The 23,275-nt window shown below is 49.8% G+C and overlaps 1 protein-coding gene across 2 annotated transcripts in view; it reads right to left on the bottom strand.

Moving 5' to 3' along the window:
* Positions 1–22,790, bottom strand: part of LHFPL4 (LHFPL tetraspan subfamily member 4) — a 48,796-nt gene extending 26,006 nt beyond the window's left edge. The window contains exon 1 of one of the 2 annotated variants that reach the window (XM_033141425.1): positions 22,294–22,790. In XM_033141425.1, the coding sequence (XP_032997316.1) occupies positions 22,294–22,699 (406 nt within the window). In that variant the 5' untranslated portion in view covers positions 22,700–22,790. The remainder of the gene's footprint in view (positions 1–22,293) is intronic. The other variant, XM_033141424.1, reaches the window with a different exon arrangement.
* Positions 22,791–23,275: the final 485 nt, after the last annotated feature.

The raw sequence follows: 23,275 nt of genomic DNA, 5'->3' as shown, positions 1-23,275 counted from the left end.
GGAGCTGCAGTTTGTTATGGGTTTGCTGAGAGACCTCGCTATTCCCCTCAAAGAACTACAATTCCCTGGAGTGGTTTAACAATCAAACCCTCTTCCCAGTTAGCCCTGGGAGTTGTAGCTCAGTCAGGGCAATGTTTATTAATTGTTTTATTTATTAGATTTATCTACCACCATTTCGTCAAAAGATTGCAGGGCAGTTGTTCCGAATCCTAAGATACAAAATACAAGATAAAAAACGCAAATAAATAATTAAAAGAAACACCAACCAAACAATAGCTCCCCCCCCACAAGCATACTTAAAAGGCCATAGAATGTTTATCAGAAGAATGTATAAAAAAGCAAGATGCCAGCTGAACCTCCCAGGGCAGAGGATTCCACAAACAGGGAGCCACCACACAAAAGGCCCCGTTCTCGTGTTGCCACCCTCCAAACCTCTTGTGGAGGAGGCACACGAAGAAGGGCTACAGATTATGAACACAGAGTCTGGATCGGTTCATAGGGGGAGAAGCAGACCTTGAGGTGTTAGGGGTCCCCTAACAATTCTTAACACCCTTAACAAACTACAGTTCCCAGGATTTTTTGGGGGGGGTAGAGCCACAACTTTTCAAAGTGGTGTGATACTCTTTAAAATATTTAGCACAGATGGAGCCAAAGTACCTGAAACTGAAATGGGAGTCGGTTTACGCATTCACCACAGGAGTGCAGTAAGTCCCATGAAAAAGTGACAGGATTTACTTCTGAGTAGGCATGCATAGAATCATACTGCTAGCCTCAGTCTAGAGCTAAGGAGAGCTAACTCCTACGAATAATAATACTAATAATTTTATTACTTATACCCCATCCATCTGGCTGGGTTTCCCCAGCCACTCTGGGCGGCTTCCAACAAAATCTAAAAACGTAATAAAACGTTGAACGTTAAAAACTTCCCGATAGTAGCCTGCATTTGTTTGGGATCAGAACTGTTTTGGATAAGGATTGTGCCGTAAACCCAGTACAGCTTTCGCAAGCTTCATGCTCTCCCCAAATGTTTTGTACTACAAGTCCCATCAACCCAAGCTGGCTGGCCCCCAGTTGCGACAGCCGAAGGATGATGGGAGTTGTAGTCCACAAACACCTGAAGAGAGCACAAAGTTGTTGAAGGCAAGGTCCAGTATGCTATGTGTGCTTATTTCTGCACCTCCATAATCTCTGCTCCAGCTGAACGTTTGTGAAGGGGCAGATTATCACGGCGACACTGCAGGTATTTGTTCTCTGAAGAAACCTTCTCTTGAACTCTCCATGTACCTTTCCTGAGAGAGCACAAAACAGCAAACGGATGCAGCCGTTTTTTTGCCTGGGGGCACGAGTGCCATGGGGGGGGGGTGAGAGAGAGAGACAACCCCCCCCCCACAGCACAAATGTGCCTTTCCCTGTATGTTCTGACCACATGCCCTTATACCTCAGGGGAACCCATGTCTCTGTCTGTTAGGCATTCTGAAACGTAACCAAAAAAAAAACCACCCCGGTATGCTTAAAATATACTCTGTTTTTTTTTTTACATTTAATGGCGAAATTTATTTCAAAGAGGTTTTCGAACCTGCACTGTCAATCTTCTCTCTCCCTCCCCCCCCCCCCCGCAGTCCAAGAAATCTCTTTCTCACTGGAATGACAATCCTGGCAAAAGGGCCAGCCGTCTCCTGAGGTAAAAAGAAGGGAAAGGAGAGGTCTGTGTGTGGGCGACAGGAGCGGCTTGGGGAGAAGGACTAAGCTGTAGGGAAATGACATTCCGTGGGAGAAAGTGACTTTAGGTCCCAGATGTTGCCAGGCTGCCGAATTAACAGATGTGTCATTAAAAAGGACTAAAGCTTCTGTGTGACGCATTTTAACCCCATCCTAATAGGGCGAGGATTAAAAGCCCAGTTTGGCAGTATGTAGAAAGGGCAGAGGAAAGGAGGAGGGGGACGGGACAATATGGGAGGTGATGGGGAGGAAGAGCCCAGCTCACTAAGACTCTTTGGGGGGGGGTGTTACTTGGTTCGGAGAGTGCCCTGATGTGACCTTCCTTCAGTAATAATCACAGCGTCTTTCTTGCCTAGTTTGAGCCCAGCACTGCCATGCAGGACACAGCTCAGCTGGGTAGAGCGTGGTGCTGATTGTGCCAAGGCCGCAGGTTCGATCCCCCTGTGGGACATTCCTGCATTGCAGGGGGGTTGGACTAGATGATCCTCAGGGTCCCTTCCAACTCTACAATTCTATGAACTCCATCAAAAACAGTGCTTATTTAATAGCATTGGTATCTTCTCTTCCCCCCCCCCTTTTCCTTTTATTTGTGCGCAGGCTGTTGATCTTAGAATCACGGGATTATACAGTTGGAAGGGACCCTGAGATTCATTTAGCCCAACCGTCTGCAATGCAGGAATGATGATGATGATGATGATGATGATAATTTATTATTTATACCCTGCCCATCTGGGTGACTCCCCAAAAGAATATTAAAAACACAATAAAATATCAAACATTAAAAACAGGGCTGCCTTCAGATGTCTTCTAAAAGTCAGATAGTTGTTTATCTCCTTGACATTTGATGGGAGTGTGTTCCACAGGGAGGGCGCCACTACTGAGAAGGCCCTCTGCCTGGTTCCCTGTAACCTCGCTTCTCGCAGTGATGGAACCGTCAGAAGGCCCTCGGAGCTGGACCTCAGTGTCCGGGCTGAACGATAGGGGTGGAGATGCTCCTTCAGGTATATAGGGCTGAGGCCGTTTAGGGCTTTAAAGGTCAGTACCACCACTTTGAATTGTGCTCGGAAACGTACTGGGAGCCAATGTATGCAGCTGTACCTTACAGGGATGGATCCTGCAACCTTGGCGTTATCAGCCCCACACTCTAACCAACTGAGCTACCCAGCTAATGAGGCATAGGATTCCTATGAAGTATACTGGGTAACCTTCAGCCAGCCCCAACCTCACAGGGTTGTTGTGAAGGTAAGCGCAGGGTGCGTGAGAACCATGGGCATCCCTTTGCATTCCTTACAGGAAAGATCGGAACATAGGAAGCTGCTTTATCCTGAGCCAAACCACCAATCCATTTTATATAATCATAGAGTTGGAAGGGACCACGAGTCCCAGAGATGCCAGGGATTAAACCTTTGGCATGCACTGACTTTTGACCCTTTCCCAGAAATTAATAAGATAACAAATGTGGGCTAGCAACAAATCCCTGGCAAACGGCAGGGATGTAGGAGCCTAGAATCTCTCCAGATGTTTATCACTGGACTCCAACTCCCCATCTGTGGAGAAGAGGGACCACTCAGAAGAGTCTCTCACCGCCCCTTTATTGCCCAACTGCTGTACAGCAGCCCTGCAGTGCTGCCAGCTGAGTCTTACTATGTGGCAGTGGGGAAACTGGGAATATCCAAAGAACTGGTAAATCCTGGGATCCCGGATGAGCACACCTCCTTCTTGCAGTTTACACAGAGCCCTCTGCTCCTCCCCCCAAGGACGGGCTAATTCCTGGCTTGACCCACTGTAGCCTTGGTCTTAAGACTCCCAATAGCATGAAACTAAAAAGCGATGTGGACGCCTAGGGATTCTCGAATCCCAAGGGTGGCAATCACGCACACCGACTCCACTTGTCTGATTGTAAAACTTTACTAGGGATATGTTAGGAAGAGGGTAATTGGGTCCAACAGAAATGTTCGAAGCGAAAAAGAGCCCAATGACTCCAAACCCCGACTACTTAGAATCATAAAATTGTAGAGTTGGAAGGGACGCTGAGGGTCACCTGGTCCAACCCCTTGAAATGCAGGAATCTCAACTAGATCATCCATGACAGGTGGCCAATCAACCTCTGCCTATAAACCTCCCAAAGAAGGATAATCCACCACCTCTAGTGGGAGTCTGTTCTAATGTCCAGCATCTTCCTGACGGTTAGTGTGAACCTCCTTTCTTGTAACTTGAAGCCGTTGGTTTGGGGTTTCTGGAGGAAAGAACAAGCTTGCTCCATCCTCCACGTGACAGCGCTTAGATACTTGACAATGGCTACCGTATCTCCTCTCAGTCTCTAGCTTACTTACTTCTAGGTTACTTACTAGCAACACAATGGTCTCTGTCTACTTGTGAGTAGGCAGCAAAAGTGGCCAGCCTCCATCCAGTTGGTCTACAGAAGATCTGGCCCAGGTCCCTGATAATGATTTTCATTTATTCAATTTGTATACCCATCCTATGGAACGTGGGTGGCGCTGTGGGTTAAACCACAGAGCCTAGGGCTTGCCCGATCCGAAGGTCGGCGGTTCGAATCCCCGCGACGGGGTGAGCTCCCGTTGCTCAGTCCCGGCTCCTGCAAACCTAGCAGTCCGAAAGCACGTCAAGGTGCAAGTAGATAAATAGGTACCGCTCTGGCGGGAAAGTAAATGGCGTTTCCATGCGCTGCTCTGGTTGGCCAGAAGCGGCTTAGTCATGCTGGCCGCATGACCCAGAAGTTGTACGCCAGCTTCCTCGTCCAATAAAGCGAGATGAGCGCCGCAATCCCAGAGTCGTCCGCGACTGGACCTAATGGTCATGGGTCCCTTTATCTTTACTGTCCTATACCCATAGATCTCAGGGCAGATCACAACATTCATGATGACAGAGAGAGTTAAAGCTTCAAGAGAATTGCACCTTTTAAAGGCTGTCTCCTCTTGCCTAGAGCGAGAGACCACTGGCTCTTTCTGATCAATGAGAGCCACGGTCTGGGCGCCAGGTAGAATCTCAGGTGGGCACTTAAACACCCCTTTCACATTTTTTTATGGAACAAGAGGGAGATATGCGACAGTCTTGGCTTGGAGAAATGTTGGAGATTAAGAAACCAGGGTCCTGCGTGACCCAGTCAGACCCAGCATGCATTACCAGCTGCGAGGGATTATGGGAGCTGTAGTCCAGCCACATCTGGAGGGGCACACGTTTCCCACTGGGGATGAGTAAAGACAGTGTGACTGAACCCAGGGACTGGCAGCTTAAAGGCAAAGAGAGAAGCAAGCGGCACGTTTCCTAGAAGTGAACCTTTGCGTCAGCTGCAGCACCAGGACATGAAGGGAGCAATTAAGGGGAGAGGCAGACTTCTTTGGAGAATGATTGCTTTGCCTTGAGCCACCAAGGACACAGGAGCAAAATGCTGCGCTTTTGTTTTCCTTCTCTCCCTGCTTCTCTTCTCCCCCTCCGGTGTTAAAGATGAGGCACTGTCATAGAACGAAGCGTCAAAGCCAATGCTGAACAAATGAGGAATAAGCAAGCAATAAGCCACAAGGGCCAGGGAGCAGGGGAAGCACAAAAGCAGGGGAGTCTGGAGGAATGCAAGAACGTGGCAGGCAGCCATGCTGCTGGCAGGTGTGTGCGGCCTTCTGATTACTTTTCCCGGCTGCTGACCCCTAAACAGGCTCCTGCGGCTTTAGCGGCCACATGGCAGGATGAGGTTCAGCAGGTAAGGGCTGGCTTCTACTGCCCCGGTGCAATACCAAGAGGGGAAAGCAGTTATTGCCATTCAGGCTTCCTCAACCTTCCTGATTAGGAGCTCCCTTGGAGGCCAAGCAGTGCCCATCACCTAGGATGTTCCACCTCCTCTGTCGGAGGCAGTAGGCTCTGAACGCCAGTTGCCAGGGGAATCACAAACAGGATACTGACAAGCTGGAACGTGTCCAGAGGAGGGCAACCAAAATGGTCAGAGGCCTGGAAACGATGCCTTATGAGGAACGGCTTAGGGAGCTGGGTATGTTTAGCCTGGAGAAGAGAAGGTTAAGGGGTGATATGATAGCCATGTTCAAATATATAAAAGGATGTCATATAGAGGAGGGTGAAAGGTTGTTTTCTGCTGCTCCAGAGAAGCGGACACGGGGCAATGGATTCAAACTACAAGAAAGAAGATTCCACCTAAACATTAGGAAGAACTTCCTGACAGTAAGAGCTGTTCGACAGTGGAATTTGCTGCCAAGGAGTGTGGTGGAGTCTCCTTCTTTGGAGGTCTTTAAGCAGAGGCTTGACAGCCACCTATCAGGAATGCTTTGATGGTGTTTCCTGCTTGGCAGGGGTTGGACTGGATGGCCCTTGTGGTCTCTTCGAACTCTATGATGATATGATTCTATGATTCTAGGGAGAGTGGCTACTGCACCCTGGTCCTTCTGGCGGCTTCCCATTGGCCTCTGGCTGGCCACTGTAATGACAGGGACTGGTTGGACGCAGAGGAATGGTCCAGCTGGGGAACCCCCAAGGGAAGAATGAGAATGGTGGGGACTGGTTGGGGGATGGCGATGAGGGGTCAGGGGTCAGGGGGAGAAGTCTGGGAGGAGGAGGTGTCAAAATATGAGAGTTAACAGGGCTTAGTGTGCAGAGGGAAACTGTGGCAGACAGGAGTCCAGAATCAGAGGGGGCAGAATCAGAGAGGAGGGAGATTGCCAACAGGCAAGAGATGAGTCTAGCTAGTAAAGAGTCACAGGTGTCTGTCTCTCCATCCTGCTACAACAAGCTCCCCTCCCCGCCTCATCTCCCAGAACCAGGAGAGGCATGAAGAGGGCAGAGGAGAAGCTAACATTATGCAGGTGCAGTCTCAGATTGCTTGGGGAAAACCTTGGATTGGAGGGGAAAGGCAACTGTGGGAAGGAGGGGACCTTCAGTTTCAGCACAGGGGCAAGATCTGCCGGAGATGAGTTGCTGTGCTCATTAAGCCCAACAATCCTGTGCAGATCCTATGGTGGTACAGTCCACTCTGACACCTCAGGACTATACCAGCTCATTTCTGCTGCATGTGGGAACCAGGGCTTGCAGTCAAAACTTTTACTTAGAGGAGTCCTATTAAAATTAATGGCTCTGACTAACTTGGCCATTTTAAGTGGGCCCGCCCTGAGTAAAAAGTTAGCTGAATACCACCCCAGGTCTTATGTTCCCCCACTAAAAGGATGAGATCAGATGGAAAGGAAGACAGAGGACCTGGGGAAGAGGGGACTACAGCGTAGGTTACAGTTTTTCTCACTAAAGGTGCCAACTGATTTGGGGGCGCATGACCAGCCTAGCCTGCCCCCAGAGGCTTCGGCCTGTTGCGCAGACAGCAGTAGCGCAACATGGGGATAAATGCCACTACCTCCTAAAATCTGCACACACCTCTGGTGGCTATTGGTGGCACAGCTGCAGAGGCTGCCGGGAGAGCTGGCAGCCCTGTAATGTTCCCCAGAGACACACGATGAGCTGCACCTGTTGAAATTGCTGCTTTTGAACAACTACGAAGAAAAAGAGCTTTGACCGCTCTTTTGCATCAGGTCATCCAGTCCAGCCGTCCTTGCTAGGACACTTCCCTCCCGAAAGTAAAACCTCCCCAAATAACATACCGTAGGGCAGTATAAGTAACGGCGATTAAGGTATTCCAAGCGTAGACCTTGGCTTTTCCCAGCATACAGAATATACCGGTAGATCCACCCACTCACCCAGCTACCTGGCAGGCAAGCACAGTATATACAGCAGCAATGTGTAATGATCTGGAGCCCCTCCAGGGTATAGTAACCTAGAAGCAAGGGAATGCTCTAAAATTTAGAGCCAGGCTGCTCTAAATCAGTTCCTGACTCTCCATCCTGCACACCTGATAATCTTCCTCTGGTTGTGTTCAGCCCAGCTTTCCCCATAACCAACAGGCACCAACGACTATGTGTGAGTGTGTATGCATGCTAGGAACCTTTAATACAGTGGTACCTCGGGTTAAGAACTTAATTCGTTCTAGAGGTCTGTGTGGTGTAGTGGTTAAGAGCGGTAGACTCGTTATCTGGGGAACCGGGTTCGTGTCTCCAATCCTCCACCTGCAGCTGCTGGGTGACCTTCGGCTAGTCACACTTCTCTGAAGTCTCTCAGCCCCACTCACCTCACAGAGTGTTTGTTGTGGGGGAGGAAGGGAAAGGAGAAAGTTAGCCGCTTGGAGACTCCTTCGGGTCGTGATAAAGCGGGATATCAAATCCAAACTCTTCTTCTTCTTCTTCTTAACCTGAAACTGTTCTTAACCTGAGGTACCACTTTAGCTAATGGGGCCTCCCGCTGCCGCCGCGCAATTTCTGTTCTCATCCTGAGGTAAAGTTCTTGACCCGAGGAATTATTTCTGGGTTAGCAGAGTCTGAAACCTGAAGCATCTGTAACCCGAGGTACTACTGTACTTAGGACTCTCACCAAACAACAATTCCCAGGATTCTTTGGGGGCAAGCCATGATAAGTTAAACGTGGAACTGAAAGCAACAATACATTTATTTATTATCTTTAGCCATCTCACCCCTTGCTTTTTCCTTTAGGACTAACTGCAGTCGTTAACAGTCGCCAACAGGTTTTCCACACCCATCAGCCAATCACCCATTCCCACCACCCTTCTGAGTCATACCCCTCCCCACTCTCTCACTATATATAAGGGTCTGGTGACTTCTATTTCAGTTACAGGTAGGTAGCCGTGTTGGTCTGCCATAGTCAAAACAAAACAAAACAAACAAAATTCCTTCCAGTAGCACCTTAGAGACCAACTAAGTTTGTTCTTGGTATGAGCTTTCGTGTGCATGCACCATTCTGATTCTGAAGAAGTGTGCATGCACACGAAAGCTCATACCAAGAACAAACTTAGTTGGCCTCTAAGGTGCTACTGGAAGGATTTTTTTATTTTTTGTTTTGTTTTTATTTATTATGAAGATATGCCCTTCCTTGGGGCCAAAGTAGGAGACTGGTGCTTTTTGTTTACTTACCACATTTTCCCCAAATGGGACTCAGGGTGGCTCACGGCTAAAAGAAAAAAGAGAACCTCTAAGAATCTAGTCATCTAGTCCAACCCCCTGCAGTGCAGGAATCTTTTGCCCAGCAATGGGGATCCCTGACATTTAAGAGTCTCATTGGTGGGGAACTTGGATGAACACCACCACCCCTCAGATCCAGTCAGGGATGATGGGAGTTTGAAGTCTAGCTACAGACGATTTGGTCCCTCAGATTCCCTACCCTTGGTTTAACATATTTTGTTTTTAGAAGAAGAAGAGTTTGGATTTGATATCTCGCTTTATCACTACCCGAAGGACTCTCAAAGCGGCTAACAATCTCCTTTCCCTTTCTCCCCCACAACAAACACTCTGTGAGGTGAGTGGGGCTGAAAGACTTCAGAGAAGTGTGACTAGCCCAAGGTCACCCAGCAGCTGCATGTGGAGGAGCGGAGACGCGAACCCGGTTCACCAGATTACAAGTCTGCCGCTCTTAACCACTACACCACACTGGCTCTCGCTTTGTTTTTACTCAATAAAAGCCCAGGGATGGTGAAGAATATTGGATCAAAAGTACAGGGGGAGGGGGGAGGAGAAAGAGAAAGAGAGTGAGAGCGCACTTGGGAGTGTGTGTGTGGGGGGGGGCCCTAACATTTCACGCCATGCCATAAACACCTGGTGCAGATACCCCGCTGAAACTGGTTGTTGTTGTTTGTTTGTTGCTGCTGCTGTTGTAACATTACCAATACTACATTCACATACCTCCTTTTCTGCAAGGAGCCCGAGGTGTCATCCATGGTTCTCCCCCTCCTTACTTTATCCTCACAAACAACCCTGCGAGGCAGGATTAAGCTGAGAGACAGCGACTGGCCATCCAGCGAGCTTCGTGGCTAAGTGGGGGGTTTAAACTCTGGTCTCCCGGGTCCTAATCCAGCACTCTTAACCACGACGCCAAGCTGGGTCTGTTACTTTCTGCTGCCTTGCAGCTATACTCTTTTGGGAGAAAGGCTTCGGGAGTAAACCGCAAGGAACAATCCGTACCTGGTACCATGTGGGACATCTTTGGGAGCAGAAAAGGCTAAGGAGTAAACGCCACACAAATGGAGTGGAGTCCCTAAGACAGTTGAATGGCACCATGTATGCTCAGTGGCGTAGCAAGGGAGGGGCGCCCCGGGTTCCAGGGGAGGGGGGTGACACTCGGCAGCCCCTCCCGCCACTCCCCAAGCCGATCCCTGCCGCCCAGCACCCTGTCCGTGCTGCTTTACAGACGGCTGGGGCAGCCCCACGAGCCGCCGCTCGGTCGGCGGCTCCCTCGGTCGCCGCAGGAGCAGCAGCACCGGCCCGGATGGACTGCGCATGCACGGCATTTCCGCACATGCGCAGTCCATCCCGACGTGCGTCGTGACATCACGGCGCACGCGTCAGGATGCCCCGCCCCCAGGGGGGTGCCTCCAGCCGGCGTTTGTCACCCGGGGCGGCCAAGAGGCTTCCTCCGCCCCTGTGTATGCTTCCTTCTGGCAACTCCAGCAACCAAGCTGCTGCCAGACATACTGCTCTGCTTTCCTTTGGTCCACATCGCCAAGGCTGAGAGATTGGGGGGGGGGGGTCTTGTCGTCTGGAAGAGTTTTTATACCATCTTCTGCCACAGGCCCATTACGTGAGCTCGGCTGTCAACAAGGATAAAGCACAATGCACATTGCAAAGCACTTTGGGTGTGGGTGTGGGTGTGTGGCGGGGGGAGACGATCTAAAATGCTATCTAAAAAAGCAGCTATTATCAGTGCAATTTTTCTGTATACCAGCCCTGTATACCAGCCCTGTATATGGAGCATCTCCATTCCCATCATTCAGCCCAGACACGGAAGTCCACCTCTGAGGTCTTTGTGGTGGTTCCCTCATTGTGAGAAGTGAGTTTACAAGGCAACTAGGCAGAGGGCCTTCTCGGTAGTGGCGCCCGCCCTGTGGAACGCCCTACCATCAGATGTCAAAGAAATAAACAACTAGGCAGAGGGCCTTCTCGGTAGTGGCACCCGCCCTGTGGAACGCCCTCCCATCAGGTGTCAAAGAAATAAACAATTACTTGACTTTTAGAAGACATCTAAAGGCAGCCCTGTTTAGGGAAGTTTTTAACAGTTGATTTTTTTTACTCTGTTTGATGTTTTAATTTGTTGGAAGTGGCCCAGAGTGGCTGAGGCAACCCAGTCAAGATGGGCGGCAGATAAATATAAATTATTGTTAGCAGCAATACTGCTATGACGGCCACCAGGAAGCCACTCACTGTCGAGAAAGCCTGAGCTGGGCTCTGAACAGAAATCTGGCACTCCTTGCTTTACGGGGGGAATTAGAGCTCTCTTTGTTGGTTGAGGCACCTTCCTGGAAAAAAGTATAGGTTTTTAACTCAGGGCAGGTGGAGGGGTTGGGACCGCGGAATCTGCAACACAGCAATTCCAGGCAATAATCTCCCCCCCCCAAAAAAAACCCCACTCCTCCTCCTTCCTCCTTCTCTCTCCCCTCCTGTTCTTGCTGCAGCTCCCCTGCTCTGCCAGCTTCCCTGCTGGATCCCCAGAGAGCATCTACATCTATCGCCTCCCCCTCCCCCTTTCCCACATCCACCACCAACCTTCTTGTCAGGCCTGCTACTGAGAAGAAAACACAGGCAAGGGGCTCCTGGAGGCTTTTTTTATTTTTATTTTGCTGAGCCAGTGTTCCTGCGTTGGGCTGTGGTGCCATTTCCTGTAAGCTGCTGATCCCCCTTCCCAGATCCCATCTCCGGAGGGTACGATCGACTTGTCTGCCTGCCTGAAACTGGGCATGCAGCGCTCTGACACAGGGGCCAGTGAAATGCTGCCCGCCTGAGCACAGCGTTGCAAAACCAAAGCCAGTCACCAGAAAGCTATGCTAAAAGAGCTTTGCTCAGGCTCTCATCCCTCTCTTCCACCCATCCTCTGAGGTCCACTTGCCGCCTGTGTTCATCTAAGTCTTTCAGGCTTCTGCTGCTGCAGAGAAGGCTGCCTGACCTCCCTACATACCTGCAATGAAGCAGTCCTCTTGGGGGGGGGGAATGCAACAAAGGAAACCCCTTTGCTGATATGACTCACCGGCTGCTCCTAACCTGCTCTGAAGCAGCACACCCCTTTGATTACCAAGTGCTGGGAACAAGGGACTGAGGTGGAGACAGAGCAGGTGCTTGGCCCCTACTTTGAGCCCTAGCATTTCCAGGGAAAGGTCCATGTCTGAAACTCTTTGCTTTCAGTCTACTCAGATTAAAGAGCTTCCCATCTGTTCGATATATGATTTCTACCCCGGTGGGGAGTTTCCCTTCGACAATCTTCACAGAAGCTTACGGAAAACTTGGCCTATCGCTCAATATCCAAAAAAAACCAAAGTGCTGCACCAACAAGCACAAAACAACCCCTCTGCGGCACCACAAGTCCAACTTAATGGTGTAACACTGGAAAGAAGAAAGAACACTGGTTCTGAAGAAGTGTGCATGCACACGAAAGCTCATACCAAGAACAAACTCAGTTTGTCTCTAAGGTGCTACTGGAAAGAATTTTCTATTTTGTTTCGACTGGAAAGTGTTGATCACTTTTCCTACCTGGGCAGTTACCTTTCCACAAGGGCCAACATCCAGCATCACCTGAGCTCTGCAAGTGTAGCTTTCTCCCGGCTGAAGTGAAGAGTGTTTGAGAACTGGGACATTTGAAGGGGAACCAAAATGCTTGTTTACAAGGCTATCGTACTACCAACTTTACTCTACGTTTGTGAAACATGGACTACTTATAAACACCATCTCCAGCTCCTCGAAAGATTCCATCAACAGTGTCTCCGGAAAATGTTACACATCACTTGGGAAGGCAGGCGAACTAATATCAGTGTACTGGAAGAAGCAAAGATCACCAGTGTTGAAGCAATGGTTCTTCAACATCTGGTCATGTTGTTCAGATGCCTGATTATCGTCTTCCAAAGCAACTACAGTGGGACCTCGACTTACGAGCTCCTTGACGTACGTCGTTTTCGACTTGCAAATGACTTCCGGGAGAAAAAAAATGGCCGCTGCTTCCGAATTTTTCGACCTACGGAGGGGAAGCGGCAGCACGATACCTCGACCTACGAGGTTTTTAATGCGGTTTTCTCAACGTACGAAATTTCCCCCCCCCTCCAAAGATAGCGCCCTTCGAGTTACGAAAATTTCGACCCACGAGGGCGCCTTCGGAACGCATTCATGTCATAAGTCGAGATACCACTGTACTCTATTCCCAACTCAAGAATGGAAAGCGAAATACCGGTGGACAACAAAAGAGGTTCAAAGACTCTCTTAAGGCAAATCTTAAAAAAATGTAGTATAAACACCGACAACTGGGAAACACTGGCCTGTGCGCACTCCAACTGGAGAACAACCTTTACCAAAGGTGTTATGGACTTTGAAGACGCTCAGACTTAGGACGAAAGGGAGAAATGTGCTAAGAGGAAGGCACGCTTGGCAAACCCTCACCGTGATCAACTCCTGCCTGGAAACCTACCGGTATGTCCCCACTGTGGAAGGTCGTGTGGATCCAGAATTGGCCTGCATAGTCACTTACAGACTGACTGTTAAGACCGTGTTCATGGAAGACAATCTTACTCGGCTACGAGTGATCGCAGAAGAAGAGGAGGGGGAGGAGGAGGGGGAGGCAAAAGGCTTCCCAAATGACAGGGGTGTTGTATATTTATTGCATTTATATACCCCCTTTTCTTCCAAGGAGCTCAAGGTGCCATACATGGTTCTCTCCCTCCTCATTCAACCCCTACAACAACCTTAATAAAAAAATTCTTTCCAGTAGCACCTTAGAGACCAACTGTGTTTGTTCTTGGTATGAGCTTTCGTGTGCATGCACACTTCTTCAGATACACTGAAACAGAAGTCACCAGACCCTTAAATATAGTGAGGACAACAACCTTGTGAGGTAGGTAAGGCTGAGAGGCAGTGACAGGCCCAAGGTCACCTAGAGAGCTAATGAGCAGTAACAGGTCACCCAGCGAGCTTCATGGCCGAGCGGGGATTTGAACCCTGGTCTCCCACGTCCTAGTCCAACACTCTAACCAATACACTGCACTGGCTCTGAGCAAGCTGGAGCCCCAGCGCCTAAGTAGCTTGCCAGCTATCTAGAGATAAATGCATCGGCCACATTTTCCCCTGCCAAGGTGCATGACGGTGTGCATTTGCCTGCGGTTTACACCCAGCTCCTCCTTCAGCTCCTCTGGCTGCTTCCTCTGCCAACACCTGCTACGTCGATGCATTTGTCCCAAATAGCTCACAATTAAAGATGACAAGCACCATCTGCGGAGGAAGAGGCTGGGAGGGGGGGAAGGAACATTCAAGCGTGCACAGCCTTCTTGAAGACTCTCGCCTTGGGTTCCCCGTCTGATTACTCTGGGGAGACTCAGGCAGCAGAGGCTGGTTCCTCCTGGGGCTGGCAGGGCGGAAGGCTGGGAGGCCAACAGTAGGGGGAGCCACAGCCAGTGGCAAACAGAGCCAACTAATCCTGCTTTTTTAAAAAGTTCCTTCCAGTAGCACCCCAGAGACCAACCAAGCTTGTTCTTGGCATGAGCTGAAGAAGTGTGCATGCACACGAAAGTTCATACCAAGAACAAACCCAGCCAGTCTCCAAGGTGCTACTGGAAGGATTATTATTATTATTATTATTATTATTATTTTGTTTTCCCCCACAACAAACACTCTGTGAGGTGAGTGGGGCTGAGAGACTTCAGAGAAGTGTGACTAGCCCAAGGTCACCCAGCAGCTGCATGTGGAGGAGCGGGGACACGAACCCGGTTCACCAGATTACGACTCTACCACTCTTAACCACTACACTACACTGGCTCTCAACTAATCCTGCTTTTGAGTCCATTTCCATCCTTGCTGAGTTCTACAAAGGCAAGACCAAGGAGGAGGTTGGAAGTCCATGCCACCCACAAAGCTGGTCATCTGTAAGGAGGGCTAGTCAGGGGCAGACTGAGCTTATTGCCCCACTTGCCCTAATGGACTCAAAAATTTGGGGTGAGCTTGGAGCACAGTCATCCACCCACCTGATTATTATGGTTATTGTTCCTTCTTCCTGGAACACGTCACAGTGGCTGGTTTTAGAATAGGGAGAATTTAGAGAAGAAGAAGAAGAAGAAGAAGAAGAAGAAGAAGAAGAAGAAGAAGAAAGGGGAAACCCACACTCTCTGGTTCTGAGTTACTGGGGTTTCCAGGAGGGCAGATGGCTGGTCTTTTTCTGTTTGGAATAACAGGAGCATCTTTTTTCTCCTAATTAGATCCCACTTCCTTGGGGGGGGGGAGGCAGTGCCTCTTAAGCTGGAGTTTTCTGGGAAGCCCTAATTAGAGCCTTCACTGATTTGTTAGCCACTAATTAGATACCAAAGACTTAAAGTGTTTCCAAACAGAGACGTTGTCTTCTCGGGTTGAGACTGCACTCAACCCTGGGGTGCCCGTTCTTCGGCTCCAGTGTGAAATGGCCTTGAACTCTCTTGAAACCGCTTCTAGCTGAAGCATACTCCTTTATTTCTCTTTTCCATCTAAGGACAGGCATTGTTTACAACACAAACCCTCTTGCCTATCCTAGGAAAGGAAGGGGAGAAAGACAAACCTCGCTTTAACCTAAATCAGGCATAGGCAAACTCGGCCCTCCAGATGTTTTGGGACTACAGCTCCCATGATCCCTAGCTAACAGGACCAGTGGTCAGGGATGATGGGAACTGTAGTCCCAAAACATCTGGAGGGCCGGGTTTGCCTATGCCTGACCTAAATACTCCAACTCTTTGCGCTCTCCATATTCACAGTGCCTAGATCTCTCCTAGGGAGTGGTGCCCGTTTGTTTTGTTGGGGGAATCGCAGAATTGTGGAATTGGATGGGACCCCAAACGTCATCTAGTTCAGCCCCCTGCAAGGCAGGAATCTCAACTGAAGCATCCATGACAGATGGCCATCCAACCTCTGTTTAAAAAATGAAGGAGAGTCCACCACCTTCTGAGGGAGTCCGTTCCACCGCCAAACAGCTTTTAGCATCAGAAAGGCCTTCCTGGTGTTTAGTCAGAATCTCCTGCCTTCAATTTGAATCCATTGGTTCGGGTCCTACCCTCCAGAGCAGGTGAACACAAGCTTGCTCCACCTTCCGTTCAATAGCCCTTTAGATATTTGAAGATGGCTATCATATCTCCTCTGGCAACGGGGGAAGGACATAGCTAGCCAAGGTGGCTACTAATCACCGATAGCCTTGTCCTCTGTGTTTTTTTTTTAAGCCATCCAAGTTGGTGGCCATCACTACATCTTCAGGGAGCAGATTCCATACTTCAACTATGCACTGCGTGATAGCTCAGTCAGTAGAGCATGAGACTCTTGATCTCAGGGTCGTGGGTTTGAGCCCCATGTTGGACAAAAAAGATTCCTGCATTGCAGGGAGTTGGACTAAATGACCCTCGTGGTTCCTTCCAACTCCACAATTCTATGATTCTGCCCATGAAGAAGTGCTTTCTTTTGTCTGTCTTGACTTTTCCAACATCCAGCCTTTCTCACTAGGCTGGGACACTGCAGGGCCCAGCAGCCACTAGTGACTGGGAAGTCGGGGAGCAGGTGAGAAAAGGAGACTTAACATCTAAGACAGGGGTCAGCAACCTTTTTCAGCCATGGGCCGGTCCACCGTCCATCAGAGCATGTGGTGGGCCAGACTATATTTTTTGGGGGGGAAATATGAACGAATTCCTATGCCCCATAAATAACTCAGAGATGCATTTTAAGTAAAAGCACACATTCCACTCATGTAAAAACTCCAGGCAGGCCCCACAAATAACCCAGAGATGCATTTTAAATAAAAGGATACATTATACTCATGTAAAAAACATGCTGATTCCTGGACTATCCGCGGGCCGGACTGAGAAGGCGATTGGGCCGCATCCAGCCCACGGGCCTTAGGTTGCCTACTCCTGATCTAAGACAATCCCTCTGCCCCCAGCATCTCTCATGCAGTCGACACCCTCAGTTTCCTCAGGCCCCAACTAATGCTGAGCTATATGGTAGAAGTCCTTTCATTGTGGAGAATAAAACAGAGCTGACCATCTCTCTGCCTCTCTCAATAAACGGACTGTAGAGCTTTTGTGTTGTGAAGGTTCAGCAGTTGGATTTAGTTACAATGCAACGCAGGAAGGAACTAGCCAGGGGTGGCTGTGGCAAGAACAACACAACAATGGAACAGAGAAGAACACAAAGCCAGAACAGTGAGCTGCAAACCTCGCCCTTCCTCTTCCCTCACTATGAACGCAGGAAAATGTTTCCTTAAATTGCATCTTGTGACGGGATTTTAAATGTAAGCTGCTTTGGGAGCCAATGTTGGACGACAAGGGGAGTATAACTATAGCAAATATAATAAATAAATAATCTGGCAGAGCAGAGTCCAGCTTGACTGGACTCAAGCCATTCCCTCTTTCTTTCCCTCTATAGCGCAAATGCAATTGGCAGGGATCATCACCTTCCACGGTTCCTAGTTTACTTCCTTTGAACAGGGGGAAGTTTCTAGGCCTCATGATACACCTGGAACATTCAGAAAAGGTACATCTAGGAAACACCTAGGAAAGGTACTAGCTATGAGAGGAACGGCAGAGTTGGAGTTTTCTCTGTAAGCTGATTAGCTAGTTGTTCCTCAGTTGCAGCCTCCAAACTGGTTCCATTATTTGTCTGCTAATTCTCATTTACTAATACAGGCCTGATCATTAAGTCCAGTCGCGAACGACTCTGGGGTTGCGGCGCTCATCTCGCTTTACAGGCTGAGGGAGCCGGCGTTTGTCCGCAGACGGTTTTTCCAGGTCATGTGGCCAGCATGACTAAGCCGCTTCTGGCAAAACCAGAGCAGCGCACAGAAGCGCCGTTTACCTTCCCGCTGCACTGATACCTATTTATCTACTTGCACTGGCGTGCTTTTGAACTGCTAGGTTGGCAGGAGCTGGGACCGAGCAACAGGAGCTCACGCCGTCGCGGGGATTCGAACCGCCGACCTTCTGATCGGCAAGCCCTAGGCTCTGTGGTTTAGACCACAGTGCCACCCACGTCCCTACTAATACAGGCAGCTACCCATTTATGCAGGGCTTACGTTCCAAGGCACCAGGTGCATACGTGGAATCGCGTATCATTGGGAAATCCTGCAAACACCCTTTAAACCTCTGGAAAACCTTTAAAAAACCACCAGCACTTACCTGACACCCAACTCTCTCGCACAACCTCCTTCCTCAAACTCCAATACGCCACAGGCCTCAACGGTCAGTGCAAAGGCTCTTGGGATTGCAATGGCAAAGGCTTATGGGATTGCTAGGTGCTGTTTCCGTGCCTTTTCAGACTTTTCTGTGCTCTTCTAGGGATGTTTTGGTGATTTTTAAAATTCATTTCCGGGCCTGGTGTGATGAACATTTACAAGTTGTGCGCATATTGAACATGTGTAAATGGGCAGTTTCCTGTATACCTCTCCTCCTATTATTTGTCGGATGGGGTGGGTGGGAGGAATCATTCCAGTTTTTGTAGTTTCTCAAATTCTGACAATGGAATAAAAATAAACGCAACTCTCTGATGAGCCACGTTTCTTGAAGGTCTGATTTTGGAATAAAGCAAGCGGTCGGGCAGGCGAAGTCTTCAACCCCATCTGTCCATTTCCCCCCTGGGTAACCAGAGGCAAGGGGGCGGTTGTGTGTGTGTGGGGAATCGCTAACTTTATTTTGGGGAAAACTTTATTTTTTGACAAACAAACCAGTTATTCTTGCAGCTTCACCCACATATATTACTTATGACACCCGGGCAGCCTTATATTGGAATGCATATAATTGGTGCAGAATGTGAAAAGGATCAACATTTTGTCCCTGCTGTCCACCAACTAGATCTGTCCCATTCCTTAACCTAATGTGCGCTGGTGTTTGTGCTTCGTGGGGTCATTTCCACAGCCAGGTTACCCCTGCCCCCGACGTTTCTCCATTTATGCATCTGCTTGAATGGGCTACACAAATTTTCAACCACCAACATGCTTGGGCTGTTCTTGCTTCCTGATTTAGCTAGACGATGAACTGATAAATCAATTGAATCAGCCCTGTTTAGTTGACTAATTCATTGTAAACAGAACAGGGCTTTGTGGAAACGGTTGTTTGGAGCCTCTGGCATTATTGCAAACAATCTGGGCTCGAGCATTTCCCAGTTCAGATTAAGGCGCACTCGGGTCAGGTAACGCGCTCAAGAGAAACACAACTGCCACCTTTAAATAAATAAATAGGCTGTGTTACTTAGCCAAGATAAAATGCTACCTTTGATAAATAAAGCCTCCGTTGTAAAAACTGTTTTATGAACCGCCGCTGGCTCATTAATCCATTAATTAGTTAGAACAAGACAGTTAATGGGCTGAAAACAGCTTTTATCTGCTGAAAATTCCACTCCTGCCACACCATCCATACACCTTCTCAGTGGCTCATTCCCAAGCTCCAGCCTCTTGTGCTCCTTCTGTGCTCTGCTGATTCTTTGGCAGCAGTTTCCACTACAGCAGTGTTTTTCAACCACTGTTCCGCGGCACACTAGTGTGCCGCGAGATGTTGCCTGGTGTGCCGTGGGAAAATTACTTTATATATAGTCAATATAGGCACAGAGTTAATTTTTTTAACATTTTCTAATGGTGGTGTGCCTCGTGATTTTTTTCATGAAACAAGTGTGCCTTTGCCCAAAAAAGGTTGAAAAACACTGCACTACAGTGCCTTATTCTTGACTCTCCACGACAATGGCTAGGGAATGATGCTGTTGGTTTGTGGGTAGAATCTACTGAAGGAATCTGGCAAGGATCCATGGAGGTGGGGAAGGATTACATACTATCTGCTATGCCAAGTGCTGCTTGGGAGTGGAATGCCCTCATCTGGAAACCTGGCCGTGCTGTAACCCATTCCTGCCCACCAAGGACAAGGCATCTAGGTTTGCCATGTTGAGAGTACCAACCTGGGGTCACCTCTCTTCTCAGGGCCTCCAGTCTCATTGCATGATCACAGAATAGCAGAGTTGGAAGGTACCCCCAAGGGTCATCTAGTCCAACCCCCAGCAGTGCAGGACAATGGTGATATTGCCTTAAGAAGGGTTTGCAGGAACTGCAGTGTGGGCTTTCTGCTACACCAGGGATGGAGAATGTGGACAGCCCTCCAGATGCTGCTGACTTCCAATCACCTGTTAACCCCAGACAGCACAGCCAGTGGTCAGGCTTGATGGGAGTTGTAGTCCGAAAACATCTGGAGGGCCACAGAGCTTCCCCATATCTAAGCTATACAAAACAGCAGCCAAGGGAGGAAACAGGGAGGGACATTGTTCTAGAGTCTTTGCTGTCCATGGAAGTGGTGGATTTGTTCCATCAATACCCTTAGATGCTTTTATTTATTTATATTTATAAGAATATTCATGAACTACCAGCTCATTAAATAAAATATCAAGATAGATACATTAAAAACATCTAAACATAATAATGCCATACCTTCAAACGTCCCGTCCACACACACACCCCATATCTAGTGCAGAGGGAAAGACAGCTGGTCAATTGCTTCCCCGCTTGTGTAAAAATTGAGGAGTCTTCTCCAACCTGGTGCCCTCCTGATGTTGTGCACTACACCTCCCATCAGCCCCAGCCAGAAAGGCAAGTGGTCATGGATGATGGGAGTTGAAGTCCAGCAGCACTGGGGGGGGCGGCATTGGGTTGGAAAAGACTGAAGCAGAGCAGAGGGTGGGTTGTATAGACCTCTGTGGATCTCTAGTAGCCCACCTGATTGACCCATAACCACCTTTGCTTCTCTGCCGACCCACACCTCCTTCATAGCATGGCAGAACTGCAGTGCAAATGAAACTTTGATGGGTTCTCTGTGCTGTGTTGGGGAGGCTACAGCATATCCCAACCCCCATCATTTAAAATGTGGTCCATTACAAGGAAGAGGCACCCTGACCACCTTTGCCCCCCACTCCCATCCTTAACACACACAAAAACCCTTATTACTGACCCAACCAGGCCTAGTTGCACTTTTTTAGACAGACCTCCTTCCTGCTAATCAGACATTCAATCATCACCTCTTCCTTCAGTGATGAGCTAGGCATCTTGGCTCATTTAAAATTCAGGTCTTCCATCCTTAGGCTGGCCCCTGCAACTTAGTCCAGAGCTTAAACTTTAAAATGCTTTTACAATGGAGGGGACAGCCTTCTTTCACCTATTTGTAAAAGAGATGTCCACCCTTCTTGACCCCTTGTTGTTATACACCTGCCGAGATCCCCCCCTTAATTCAGGATAGTGACTTTCAGATCCTACTCAATCAGCCCTTACATGTTCATTTACACCTGTCTCCAGGTCTGCATTATCTGACCTAGACTGCAGAAATCTGGGCTCATGCCTTTTGGTTATTATCATGGTCTCCTTGCCTTCCTGGCTATTGCAACCAAACAAACAACATTTTGCACCGTGCAGTCAGTTCCTCCCGTGGTGCCTTCAGCACCCTGGACAGAGCCACAGAGGCAGCAAGATGCTTGACCAATCCTCAGGATTATTTCTCCAGATCCCTGTGGTGAGGATTTAGTCCCTGAGCTCATTTTAAATCAATACATCTTTGGATACGTTTAAAATTAAAGATGAAGGAATTTCCTGTTTAAGCTTTAAAAGAGCTCCCAGTAATTTATCTGAAAGCTGAGAAAAGGGAAAGGCATGTCAGAGCATTGTCCTTTATTTCAGCCTAACGCCAGAGGAAATTACATCAAAATTCACATATCACACTTTGTTGAGAAGCACCAACAGGCAGATTACTATACATACTGTGGTGTGTATACACACACACAACCTCACAAGAGCAAGAGACATTCCACAAGCTTAGTGAAACACTTGTGTTCCAGTACTTACCAGGGCACTCTGGGGCCTATGTAGGCTAGGAAGTCTTTCTAGGCCCTAGAGTTTCCATTCCAATATGGCACCCTGCATGTGTTGTTGGACTACAACTCTCACTCATGCCAGACCCAATGGCCATGCTGACTGGGGCTAGATGGGGGTCCCAAAATGTCTGGAGGTCACCACATTGGCTTAATGTGGGTCTCATCAAACCTTCAGAGAGGCATCTGTTATGTTGATCCCAGTGTAAAGGAGCTTTGAAGCCTGGTTCTGTTGGCCTCCCCCTGCCCCGGAAAAATGGGTATCCCTTTATGGCACAAGGCTGAAACAACTAAATGTTCCAAAATAGCCTAACTCGCTGTGTGTCTTCCTCCCATGCAGCCCCATGCCCACTTAAAACCAGGTTCTTCCCCATTTAGCAAAACAACCCGGTAACACAAACTTCTGGTTATCCCAATTCCGCCCACTGTATGTGGCTAAGTTCCATCCTAGTTGGGGGGCAAGCACCCCACACTTCCCCATCTGGACACTTTCCCCTCCCTCCTTTGGAATTTGGGTTGGCTTGTGTGTGGGGCGAGGAAGGTCCTTTGGGGAGGGGGATGCAGCGGGGGCAGAGAGAGTTGTGTATGGGGGGGTGCGGTGGGGAGGGGAGGGGGGTCCCCGAGGCCCCGCTTCCCTTACCTGCCAGCAGCTGCATCCAGGCGCAGATCTTGTAGACCGTGGCCGTGTTGCAGAAGAAGAAGAGCGAGAAGCAGGTGATGCAGCCCAAGATCAGCACCATGGAGAGCAGCACGAAGAAGGAGGCCGCCTTGAAGGCGCGCGAGGGGATGCTGCGGAAGTCGGCGAAGGAGCCGTGGCAGGTGAGCTCGCGGTTGTTGCCCTCGTTGCCCACGCAGTAGTGGAAAAGGCCGAAGTAGCCCGGCTTGGGCGTGCTGACGCTGTCGCCGATCCAGTAGGGCTGGATGAAAACCACCACGTTGATGATGGCGAAGCAGATGGTGAAGATGGCCCACAGCACGCCGATGGCCCGCGAGTTCCGCATGTAGTTGTCATGGTACAGCTTCGAGGCCTCCTGCGACGGCAGCATCCTGCGGCCGGGAGGCTCAGAGCGCGGGGCCCCGGCGGCGGAGGCGACACGCGGGGACGGCGACGAAGAGGAGGTGGTGGTGGTGGTGGAAGAGGAGGAGAGGGGCGCACCGGCGCGCGCGCACCAGCAGCACCTCCTCCCTCACTGGCCGAGGCGGAGTGGCCCCGGGAGCCCCGCCGAGGGTAGACCCGAGGGGGCGCCGGCGAGAGGCCAGGCCATGGGGCGGCAGGAAGGGCTCGCGAGGCTGCGGCAGGCAGGCAGGGAGGGAGCCCTAGGCGCGCCCGCTCGCTCCCTGCAGCGCCAGCCGCGCCAGCCGCGACTCCATCTTGGCTGCTGCGGCGGCGCCGGCTGGATCGTTGCTCCTGCTCGGTTGCCTGCCCGCCTGCCTGCTCGCCTCCCTCCCTCCCTCCCTCCCTCCTCGCCTGCCTGCCTGCCTCCCTGCCCGCCCGCCTGCTTGCTTACTTGCCTGGCCGGAGCTTGCTCGCGTGCGCGCGCACGAGCCTGGTGGCGCGAGCGCAAGGGAAGGAGAGGGGAGGGCAGAGCGGGAGGAAATCAGGTAGAGAGAAGGAAGCGCCC

The sequence above is a fragment of the Lacerta agilis genome, chromosome 2 (genome assembly GCF_009819535.1).
Source record: "Lacerta agilis isolate rLacAgi1 chromosome 2, rLacAgi1.pri, whole genome shotgun sequence".
Taxonomy (NCBI): Eukaryota; Metazoa; Chordata; class Lepidosauria; order Squamata; family Lacertidae; genus Lacerta; species Lacerta agilis.
This window is presented reverse-complemented; position numbering and strand designations above follow the sequence as displayed.